Source organism: Furipterus horrens, unplaced genomic scaffold (assembly GCF_987537825.1).
Source record: "Furipterus horrens unplaced genomic scaffold, mFurHor1.1.pri manual_scaffold_2, whole genome shotgun sequence".
NCBI lineage: Eukaryota > Metazoa > Chordata > Mammalia > Chiroptera > Furipteridae > Furipterus > Furipterus horrens.
Genome location: NW_028327172.1, coordinates 63471799 through 63484103, shown reverse-complemented (window position 1 = coordinate 63484103; position 12305 = coordinate 63471799). Strand labels below are relative to the sequence as shown.

Genomic DNA, 12305 nt, shown 5'->3' with positions numbered 1-12305 from the left:
TAATAAGGTTTTGCTCTTCAGTGTATCCCCAGGTCCTCAATGATACTTATTGGATGAATGGTGGACAGACTATGTTCTATTCCAACATCAAACCTAATAAATCAAGAATCAAACTAAATTGTCAAGGAAGGTGAAAAGTCCATAGATTCACTTTGGGGGCTAATACCGGGTGAAAGAAATCAGCAGTCCTCTCTGCACCAAAGAAGTGGTCACTGCTCCCCTGAAAGAGCACTTACTTTACTGAATTTTAATGGTTTTATCTCCATAGTAGAATATAAGCTCTTCAGGGGTAGAAACTAAGTTGTTTTGGTTCATCTCAACATCTGTGTGCCTGCATTTAATAAACACATTAAATATTTGGGGATGGGCAATGTTTAGGAAATCAGAAGGGACCTAATATCTTATGCTCAGTGGGCTCTGATGTCCCTAAATAGATAGTTTGCCTTCTCCATTAGAGTTTCCTGCTTCCCCACATTGCCTCAACTTTACCAGAGCTATTAATCCTTTCATTTTATACATCAGGAAAGTAAAGCCAAAAGAGAATAAATGACCTGTCCAAAGTTATATGCAGAGTTCATGGCAGAGTGAACACTAGAACTTTAAATCTATTGCTCTTTCCACTTCATTACTCAGTAATACTCTCTAGGCAAACTGACCCTGAAAAGGGCTTACCAGTGCCAGTACCAGTACCAGTATGAGTCGGACCAAACTATCAAAATTTTAGTTACCATAGGCTGATACAATTAATTCTAAATTCTGGATATAGTCTTCTTACAAAAAATAAATGAACAAAACAAACTAAAACAGTGAGTGAGCAGCATTCACCAGGAAACGTTGGCAAAAAAAAAAAAAAAAGAATAATTTAAATCGACATTTTTTTATGAGGGAAGCTTAAAATACACCAAAAGACAAAATATACCATATAACACCATCTGTCGAAAATATCTTTATTATAAACAATATAAACACTTCCTAATACATTTAGCAAATATAACACACTTCCTTTGCTTTGCCTGGGTTTTTATAAACAAGGTCCCTCAGCACAATAATTTTTCCCTTGATGGACATTCATATATCCAATAAATGCCAAGTGCCAGGCACTATAAAATGTACTAAGGGATTTTACAAAAAAAAAGGGGAGGGCACTGTTGCATATCCTCAAGAGGACCACAATCTATTTAAATAATTTTCTTTATTTTGGTTCTTTATTTTAACATATATCTTTCCAATATATGGATACATTTTAGTCTATATCTGTATAGCCTACATATCCAAGGTGAACTAGACAATTAAAACAATTATCTTGATAAAAATAGAGTAACAATGCTTTTAGTTTTATTCAGATAATTTATGAGAAAGTGATACTGAGGTCTTAGATCATTTTGATAATTTTGATACTTTACTTTGATATTTTTTAAAAACCTGAAGTGTTTGAACACAGAAAGTTTTTTTTCTATCTTCTGTAAATACACAAAGAAATATCAGCCTTCTTTTAGAGTAGCCATTGAGTCATTGTGAAAAGTGAAAATTAAACAGAATCCAAAGGTCACAACTACCATCCTCACTATTAGTCTCTGTCTCCTATCTTAAGTGACTTTGATATGCCCTTATTGTCTATAATATTTTCAAATATTACAAATATTTTCAATGCAAAACCCATATTATTTTTTGTGAAGTTGTTTACAATATATTTATTAGAGACAGACATTTTCCTTTGGTTTATCTTTGTTCTCTTATAACTACCACGTGGTCCCACAAATTCTATTTTTATACTATTTTATACTTTTTGACAAAGATGATTTATTAATTACATACATGTGATTTACTTTTATGCCTTTGAAAATTTTTTCTCATAAATATATTAAAAATTATGATAAGTCTCTTTGACAGACATATGTTCCATTTTTGATGTGGGAAATAATAGTCAATAATTGCATCTATATAGCATACATGAATTAAGTGATCCTTAGAGATACTGAATTTCATTACTTTAAAATTCAGTGTGGTTCCAGCCACACATATCCATATAGATATTTTGTATTCAAAGATAACTTACTGAAGCTTGTTCACAGAACGAAGCTTTCCCCTGATATCTTTCCCTCTCCCTGTCCCCTCCTTCCCATATCCTTGGAAGTATTGTCCCAAGTGTTCTTCAGGATTTAAATAACAATATTTAAAAGACACTTAACACCACAATAGGGAATTTGCTGGCATGACACGAATGATACGGTTAGTCCAGATGCTGTATTCAAACTGTATGGGCCCATTGAAAAAATAGATGTAACCTAAAAGAAAAAGAGCAAAAAATCTTTTAGTTTGAAAATAGTGTTTACTCCAGCTACTATTAAAAGTCTATTCTGTTAATATCCCACATTTTTTAACATGCCAATGCTTATCTTATTTATCTTTATAAACCCTACTAATGCTTTAATATATTGCTTATAGTTTAAGGGGGGGAAACAGTCTAAAGATTCCCAGCTCTCCTAAATTATCACCTCAAATTAGTTGTCTTGTCATGAGTTCTCATTTTGATGCCTGAAGTATTGATATTATTTGTTGTACATTAGGGATGATATCCATTTTCATAACTGAAGTAAAAATCATTATATAGTTAATGATAACCATTGGTCTTCATATATAAATTACTCCCCACTCTACCCCTGATTTGAATTATGTCAATACTCCTTGCATCTTGGCATCTTTAGATGTGCTTTAAGATAGTGTTTAAGGTTTGGCATCTTTTATTTGTAGGATTAGCAATCATTAAGTAAAATTCTCATTTATTCTAAGCACATTATTTTTCTGTTTGCTGTCTGTGGAAGGAGTCACACTGGAATGTCTAATTCCTTAACTGCCACACACTTATCACATCTAAGTCCTGTATAAACATCCCTTGTAAGGGAAATGATTCTGAGGGGCTATAGAAGCCTGCCAGTAAAGTCAGTGCAATGGAATTAGTTACCATTTTTCTCGTAGACGGCATCTACATTATCACCAATTCCTGGGAAGTCCTCTTCTATTAGTCTGGGGTAGTCTTTATCCATCATACGGTTAGTATCATCATAGCTGTTTAATGAGAAAAAAACTCGTAAGTAGGTTGTACTTTTTAGAAATTACCTTAGAAATGATACAATGGATATAATGGCATCTTTCAAAATTGACAAGTTTTAAAATTTTAAGTTCATTTAAAACATTTGGTAGTTTTTTAAAATAAAAAATTACAATACTGAGTGTATAGTGGATTTTTGATAAGTATTTTTTGATTTGCCTAAAGGCTATCATTGTAAAGAAAATTATAAGCTCATTTCCATTTTACAAATTTCATATGTTATAAAAGTGTGTTATTAGGAAAGTGTTCTTAGGGTGAAATCAATATATGTTAGTGCATTGAGTAATTTTCTATTGATTTCCCATTATGTATAAAAGAGACGGGTTTAGCATAGTTGAGCTATATGACAAACAGTTAAAAAAGAAAAGAATGGCTCAGATGAGGTGAGAATTACATGGATATGTGTATTTTCAAGAGGACTTGAAACTTTAAAATCTCTGTCTGAGAAGCTGCCTGCAGGAGATGACACAGTACAGAAATTAATATGACTGGTTAACATTTTAAATCATGCATGAGATAATAATTTAAAGTAGTGAGAAATGTTCAAGACTCACTTTGCCTCTATGACACAAGATAATGGGTCAGTAAGTGTGGCTGCCATACCTCCAGACCTGGTTTCCTGAGAAGAAGAGGGTCTTCCCTGTATCCTCAAAGTGAACAGCTGCACTTATTTTTTTAACCTCTTTTGGAAATCCTAGTTCGGATATTTTTTGGGGATAACCTTCCAGAATGTCATAACCATTAAGAGCCCAAATTTTTCTGCCTAGAGTAAGTAAAAGATGGTTTTATTATCCCAGGGAATCTATTAGGAATCACATGTATAGACATTTACTTAACAAAGAGACTCATACAATTACTTAGAAATAAATTAGTCTTGTTTGGCACCATGTTTATGAAACAGAAATATGAGCATTCTTCAAACAAAAATAGCATTTAAGGTCTCAATTTCCTAATTATGAATATAGCCAACCAAATAAAATAATCAAGTTGGCAATTTATTACCTCTGGATATGAAGTTTAAAGCTGGGTGGAAAATACATTAAGATTTCTACATGAATAAGAAGCACAGTAGGTACAATAAATTATACTGAAAACTCAAATTTTATATGAGATAAAAATTTGTTATTTCTGTCTCTAAAAAAATAACTTCATTAATTATAATAGTCAAACAATAAAAACAATGTCAGTAGAATGCTATGTAACCATTATAAATTATGATCATGAAGGTGAAGTGACAATTTGGAAAATTTTTCATGATTTTATGTGAAGGTAACAAGTAGAATATTAAAATGTATATATAATTTGAATATAAATATTAAAAAATGTTACATATAGTGAAGGACCAGAAAAGAAAGTGAGAAAATGAAATATGGTAAATAGATTTTTCATGAGGGGGAATTATAGATAACATTTTTTCAATTTTTCAAAATGTACATTGTTATAATGCTTGCTCAGTCAATTTTTTTAAAAGGAAATAGAAAAACTGACATGATTGCTATGAAACAAAAAGTAGATATTTATCATATACAAGGGGGGACTCAAAAAACTGGGTTATCTTCTGGAGGGTGGGCTCCTTGTAGTACAGGCTTCCCCCATTGGGTGAGTGTTCTAGTAATGCATCTGTATCAGTGTACAAGCTGGTGGTGTTGTGAGAGGCTGCATTCGGCCTCAGTGAATTTTTTTGAAGACTCTTTTAACGTGTTTGCCATTTCATGATGGGTGATTTATAAGCACACCTGCCCACACCATGCTGAGTGTTCTCCAGTTTTTTATCAAAAATGACATGACCCCTGTATTCCATCCTCTCTATTCACTGGTCTCACCCACAGTGACATTTTTTGTTTCCCCAGATGAAGAAAGACCTCAAAGGGAAGAAATGTTTTGCCAATGTGGAAGAGGTGAAACAAAGGCAGAAGCACTAAAAGACATCAAAATCGACAAGCTCAAAAACTGTTTTGAGTAGTGGGAAAAAAGTCTCAATGTGTGTATTGCATCAAATGGAGAGTACTTTGAAGGTGACTGAAGTTTAAGCATATAGGAATAAATACACATTTTTAATAAATAAATTCCAGTTGGGGGGGGCCCCCTTGTATATTTATTATATGTATGTATAGCCCTATATACTTATTATAATTATGTAGACTTTTCATTTGTCAAATCTGAGGATACTTGGTAGAAAGGTTCAGGTGCTTTCTGTTTTCCATTTTTATATACTTGGTTCTTAATTTATGTATATTTTCAGCAGTGATCATTTTACTAAGTCTCTGGTAGCACCAAGTTTATCCCTGCCTACCCCAGACATATGGGAGGCCTTGTCAATGGAAGACTTACCTCTAAATATGAAGATAAGGTCATGGGAAGGATGCTCATATGCAGCATCAATACGGTTGGGAAGTTCTGGCCAAAACGATTTTGTTAAAAACAGCTCCACGTCAACCTGCTGAGGATGCAAGCGCCAGAAGAATCTAGGACAAAAATAAAAATACAGTTTTCTGTCACTTTGTAAGTGCAGTATTTCTATCCTGCTAGTCACCTATCTTTACATCAATACAGATGTAGACACAAGCATTTCGTAACACCTGTGAAGGAGGAAAGGTTTCCATTTCCCTTTAAGTGTCTGTTAACCAAGCTGTTGCTAACCTAACTCTAGCCTAAAGTTTTAAAATTTAGTCACACAGAGCCTCAGTGAAAGGCTGTAAGTCCTTCGTGTGTTGAGACCAAGTTTTGTGTACCTTGCAAATGGCAAGCAAATATGCCAGGCCCTGCACAGGGCTCTGGAAAAAAACATGAGTTGCATAAACTATGTCAGCCAAGATCTCATGGCCTGGGGAACCTGAATGAGGAAATAGCTACATGATAGTATAGTGTCACCAGAGCTATAATAGAGGAGGTAGAAATGCTAATGGATCACAGATGAGGAAACAATTAATTGGTGAATGAATAAATTAAAAAATAAGCTTATTTATAAGCATATTGAGATTAAAAATTAATATTTCATTTTTCACTACCTACAGGTTAAGATTTTTAAAGCACTCCCTCTCTCATATTCCAGCATGTGTACCTAGTGCAGTCTTTCACATCAGAAGGAATTCATGTGAACATTATGAGTAACAGTTTATTAATACAGTAATTAATTTATGTATGTGTTTTTAAATAAATTAGACATATATTTACTTATCTTTCTAAAGAAGGCTATACCAAAAATATAAGCATATCTACACAATGCGAAGGTTACTCACTGAAAAGTAAAATGTTTATTCACTAGTCATTTATTTAATCTGAAATATGTAAATAAACTGCTCAAAGTTCTATCATTTTCACTGTTAACTACACCGTTGGAAGTTTGTCTGGATGTTTTGGCAGTTTGTAGACACAGTTTCACAAATGCTTGTTATATGCAGGTTTTATAAAATAATGTCAAGAATACCTGTCTTTAAAGATTATTGTTTCTCCTCGGAGACCGGTAATGGCATCAAGGGATAAGGAGGGATCACATTTATCTGGTGTTTTGGGATGTTTAGGGTTGGGGTCTTCATCTCCTGGACCTACAATCATAAAGAAAATGAAAGAAGCTACTGAAGATGACCTTGACCTTACTGATGGCCTGCTAATGGAGAGTAGGAGAGGGTTCCCTTCTGGGAGGGCAGTAAATACTGCTGCTCCTATGTAATCATCCAAATACCATGCAGTCCTACTTCCTTCCTGCAGGGTTACCAAGGTCTTGCAGGTGGGACTTCTTCTGCTTTCACGCTTCAAGACACTTTGAGATTCATCTGAAGTACAAATTTATGTTTCTTGAGGATGATGATAGAAATGGGGGAAGGGGACTTTGAGGAAATTTTCCTCATGTTTTGCACAACCTATTGACAGACTGCTCTTGAGAAACACATTCTTCTTAAAGTCATTTCTGGTGGCCATCATCCCTGTGGGAGCCTTTATTTTAGCTCTTTCTTTTGCCTATTTTTCCAGCTGTCAATATCAGCTAATGTTGCTTCACCAGTTTACCACAGTGCAGCTGCATCTCAGTAAAAAGCCAAAGCCAGGCCTTCAGCAACACTAATATGACTTGCCACATGTTTGTAACTTTTCCAGCTCACAGGAGTGCAAAAACAGCACAGTACACAACAACCATTCTAAACTGCTTTTTCTCTATCTAGTTCATGAGGGTTCTATCATCAAGTCTCTTGGTCACAATATTGTAGAAATAATAAGAACTGCAAAATACTTGCTCACACCCACATTAGCTACTACAGTAAATTTAAATCCAGAGGGGAAATAATGGGTTGGATGGCATGAGTAAATGTTCTGAGCTGTGTTCTAGAAGTATTTACACTGATGACTACACCATGGCTTTAATCTACTTTTGGCAGGTAATTTTGCTTGTTTGGGTTTAGGTTTAATTACTGTAAATATTATTGACAATTTGGAAGGAAAAAAAGGAAAAGAATCATACAATGGTCAATGTAGATGTTGATTAAAAACTACTACAGGCCACTTGAATGTTTTATACTTCAATGGCTTAGTTGAAAGAATGCTCAGAATTTATAAAAGCTGGTTAAGATATCACTTTCACCCCCAGCTGTAGATACACTATTTAAACTCTACAGGGCTTAGTGTCTTCATTGACTAAATGGGGAATAAAATATTTTCCTTTCTTTTGTAAGAGGTGTTTTGAAAATATCAAATGTACCTTGCAATGTATAAAGTACAAATATAAAGAGTTATATTCTATAAGAACTTTGGAGAATGTAATGTTTTCTACTTGAGCAGGTAGGTCGATTTGGAAAAAGTAAATGAGCATGTCTTCTCAGGTTTTAATAACAGAACCACAATAGCAAAAGTGATAATGGTGAATTCATTAATATTTTAGAAAATAAATGCATAAACCTATTTTGCTTTTAAGCTGATAAATAAAGAGTTACCGTAGAGAGACTGGATCCCTTGCACATCGTCGTCGGGAAGCACAAAGTGGCTTTTGCCAGTGTAGGTGTAGATGGGAAACATGAGTGCTCCTGGGTCCTTGGAGTGGTCAAGACCTAAGGAGTGGCCAAACTCATGGGCAGCCACAAGAAACAAATTGTAGCCTGTAAGAAAACAAAGAAACAAGGAGAAAACAAGGTCCTCCAATGTCTAGTTAATGAAGGGAATGTTATTTTCTTCATCCATTTTGTATGGCTTTGTTTCCCTTTCTTGGCTGTTTTACTCACTTTTTAAAATTAACATTCAGTTCCTTAAGGGGAAGATTCAAAAATTGGTTCAACTTTTATAAATAATTTAGTGCTTTCACTACAGTTGCCTACATAGTTAGAATATCAACAGACTGCGCTCAAATTATTACAATCAATAAGAATTTACGAGCAATCCTGACTTGTTCTCTGGTTTCTCAGGTCAGACGAGGAAAGTGAACTGTGATGACCTTACATGACAAGTCATGGAAAATCAAATGAGGGTTCACACAGGGTGGGCAAAATGGGTTTGCAACTGTGAGTACACAAAGCAGAGTTTATTCTTGCATTATTATTTGTTAATTGTTGTATTATTTTTCTATATAAACAACTGTAAACCTACTTTTTCCCCATACTGTATATAGGATGCTGTCTGGAACATCATCTAAACAGGAAGCAGCATCCAAAAGGATGATAACCAGGTATGGAGATGCAGTAAATAGGGTCTCTGAGAACCTACGTGGGAACAAATTCTATCCCATGATCCTGTTCAGAATCTCTCTAGGTTTCTGTTCAAAGACACAGATTTTGCTCATTTTACATTGAAAATATAAAAACATTAAAAACGTCCAACTTCCCTCTACTTTAAAAGACTATGATTCTATATTTACATTATTTCCTCTACTCATTCTTTCCACCAGATTTTTAGCCTTCTAATACTGTGGTGCTATTTTACATTGGAAAAAGATTTAAAAAGACTTAAAAAAACAGCCCAGGAAAACTGGAGCCAGTGGTTTCGATTTGACCTTAAATACCCTTTGCTATCATAGCCTATGCATGAAGAAAATGTGTAATTAACTCGGTAAATTGTGTAGATCAGAAGAGCAATCCAAGTTCATATAATCTGAATGACAAGTAATTTGTCATGAAATCACTAGTCATGGGCAGCATTTTGGCCTTTATCTGAAAAGTTAATCCTGATTTATTTGTGGATATTTTCATTAATTTCAATTAAATATTTCAAACCAAGAATTTATGCAGAAACCTGAAACTGAGGTTTATTGTGACACTATCTTAAAAATACTAAATGTTGTTCTTTCTTTCTAGAACCATTCTTAAGTGAAATATTCAGAGAATAAATATATAAACTCTCATCTTCCTTCCAAAGACATATTAAAGGCAGTGGAATTGAGACATTGATCACTCAAGGCCCAGTTTTAACTCTTTGAAAAAATAATTCTTTTAATATAAATGAATAATAAAAATTAGCTATCTATGAAGAATACCTATAATTGTCACAACTAAGGGTCAGTACAGCTTCAAAGTTAAATCCTAGTTGGAAAAACCTAATTTTTTTTCAAAATTAACATTTCCAATTCTTTAGAGCCTTGAAGATTCAAATACTGACTGAAGTTATTCAACCCTCAGTTTCATTTTTCTCTTGTAAATACAACTTTCATCTTATTTGTTTCATGCTTTTTGGAGTAAGACACTATCTTGGTTTGTGGGAGTATAAAATCAGTGATATAGACAAACCTGAATCAGGTAACTCATATAACAGGAAACAGAAACTTGACTGGGCTTGTGCCTTAATATTTCTACCAGGGGGAAAAAAACTAGTTAAACTCACATCCAACTCATCTATCCATCTTTAATAGTTTCTGGATATATATTTGTAATAAACTGTACTTCCTTTACAGGCCAAAAGGTAATCCACAGTAACAATGCCTTAGTTGACAGAAAGAGATTTTGGCCCTATTTCAAAGTGAGCTTCATCAAGCCACTAAACTAGGCAGATTTTGCTCAATTTTAATGTTTTTACATTGCCTTGTAGAAATATTTTAGAGACTAATAAGTATAAGATAAACTTTTATACTTTTTTGGAAAATATAATCAAATACCAAATATAATTTATATGCTTTTATGTATAGTGCATATGCTTTTTAATTTCTTATCAATGGATTCACTGTCTAATCTAGTAATCATTAATTATATCTTTATAAGAAATATTACCTTTGGAACTACTTGTCCAAGTTTCATCATCATCAAAATGGGCATCTCCTCCATAATTTGGCCCAGGAGGAAAAGCATGAGCCAGCAGACCAGAGGGTCCATCAAATGGGTAGAAGTCACCATGCTCTACACAAAAGCAAGAGTTAAGAATCCAGTTATACCAGTAATGCCTAGTACAGGAGCTTGGTGAATTTTTGATGAATTCTGTAAAAAGTAATGAATGACTTAAAGAATAAATTTTAAATAAAGCCAATTAAGGAGCAGAATATACAAGTATTTTGAAAATGATTCCACATCATTACCTTTAGTTCCAAAAGAGATCATGATATCAGCAGTGCCATTGTGAAATCTGGTAAAATTCAGAGGTGTCACATCAGACCAAACTTTGAAGGCTTTTTTGAATGCCTTTTCAACTTCAGAATGAGTCATATCAGGGGTATAATTCACAATTCTAGTCAATAGAAAAATTTCAATTAAATTTTTAGAAGGTGAAAGTTATTTTAGAATATATCTTCTTGGAATACAGCTTTTTAATGCAGAATGCAATGGCTTCTCTAAAAGTTCTCACCCATTGTTTTAAAGAACTTGTTATGATGTCATACAAAGATTTAAAAATGAAGAATTCAGTCAGACATTTTGAGTATCTCCAAGTATCTGACCAATTCGCATTTTAAATTTGAAGTATTCAGATGTTTACTAAAACTGATATTGCATGCTAAAAGTTTAGAATTGTATTGCTATAGCCTAAATAAATAATTCTGTAAAGTTCCTTGGGAGAGGAGGACTCTCTCTTTTAACACTGTTATAATAAATAATGCCTTATGCACTACATTTATAAATTTTATGAAACTTTTATTTCTACTTTGATTCATATCTCAAAGAAATACTTGGAGATTTCCAATGAGAAAAAAAACGCCAGTTAATGTAACAATAATTGATGTTATGAGACATTTTCATCAACAGTATTAGTTATTCCTAGACTAAACTAACTTCCAGTTAAATATTTAAGACCTATCTAAAATAAGATGGGACCACACATATTCTCCCATCTGTAGCTTATGCTGAACATTAGACATTTAATACTATAAAAAACTAACAAAAATTAAAGAAAGATAGCCAATGATTTACCTGTAGGTTAAATTCATTTTGGACCATTTGAGAGTTCTAGGGAAAACATTGTATTCACCCACATCGGGAACCCCACATCTTGGTTTTTTCATGATGTCTAAGGTATTGTCGTCAAGTTTGCCAGTCACCTCTAAGCCAAAAAAAGACTGCATTTCTCGGAGCCTGTCACCCATGGAGTTTGCTGCAGTCTTCTTCAGGATGCCAGCAGGATTCAGGGGATGGTAGTATGATTTGAGATAGCGCTGGAAAAGAGACCAAAATGACCTGCTTTTAAAAGAGAAGGGCATTTATGATATATATTATATCATTGGGATTGGCGAGATACTCTACCTCTGCAAACTGGAAGTCTTCCTCAGATAAATCTTCATCATCCTCATCACTGGGAAGGGGCAGGGACCAACAATGAGTCCAGCTCAAGAAGAGGAAGGCAGCCAGGACACCTGAGTGCATCTTGAATGGATGTGCCTGGAGGCTGCTGCCTTCCCACAGACCAATACCTTTACTTTTATAGGCCTACAATGGTGAGTCATCACTTATGGACAAGTTTCAACTTCCTACTCAGCTGAAGGTAAACATGCTTACATGGCGACTTTTTTTTTTTTCCTCCCAAGAAGTGTGGTTTGTGGTAGAATTTGAGGGAAATATAAAATGAGGGCATCTCTTTTTTCAGCAGGGTCTCAAATACCATCTGGTAAAAAAAACGGACTCAGCATATTTACAGATACTGTGGGAAGAAACAGAGAGTAGTCAATTTTTCACTTCATTTGGCAAAAATGTTTTTCTCTCTAAAGAAAAGCACCTACTTTTACTTTTTCAGATAAAAGTATCAAGATAGCGCACTTCCATAAAAAAGAAACCTGGTCCTACTTCCAGAATGTTTATAATCTGGT

The 12305-nt window shown here is 34.0% G+C and overlaps 1 protein-coding gene across 1 annotated transcript; it reads right to left on the bottom strand.

Moving 5' to 3' along the window:
- Positions 1-933: 933 nt before the first annotated feature.
- On the bottom strand, positions 934-11907 carry MMP13 (matrix metallopeptidase 13). The gene is made up of 10 exons (XM_090265811.1): positions 11746-11907; positions 11416-11657; positions 10590-10738; positions 10288-10413; positions 8032-8193; positions 6537-6654; positions 5441-5574; positions 3713-3872; positions 2963-3066; positions 934-2285 (listed from the first exon to the last, which is right to left on the bottom strand). The coding sequence occupies exons 1-10, from the start codon at positions 11863-11865 to the stop codon at positions 2185-2187; spliced, it is 1416 nt and encodes a 471-aa protein (XP_090121937.1). The 5' UTR covers positions 11866-11907; the 3' UTR covers positions 934-2184.
- Positions 11908-12305: the final 398 nt, after the last annotated feature.

Coding starts and splice junctions, on each gene's coding strand:
- MMP13 (XM_090265811.1), bottom strand. CDS start 11,865: ATGCACTCAGGTGTCCTGGCTGCCTTCCTCTTCTTGAGCTGGACTCAT. Junction 11,658..11,745: donor AAGACTTCCAGTTTGCAGAG/GTAGAGTATCTC, acceptor TCTCTTTTCCAG/CGCTATCTCAAATCATACTA. Junction 10,739..11,415: donor AAAATGAATTTAACCTACAG/GTAAATCATTGG, acceptor TCTATTGACTAG/AATTGTGAATTATACCCCTG.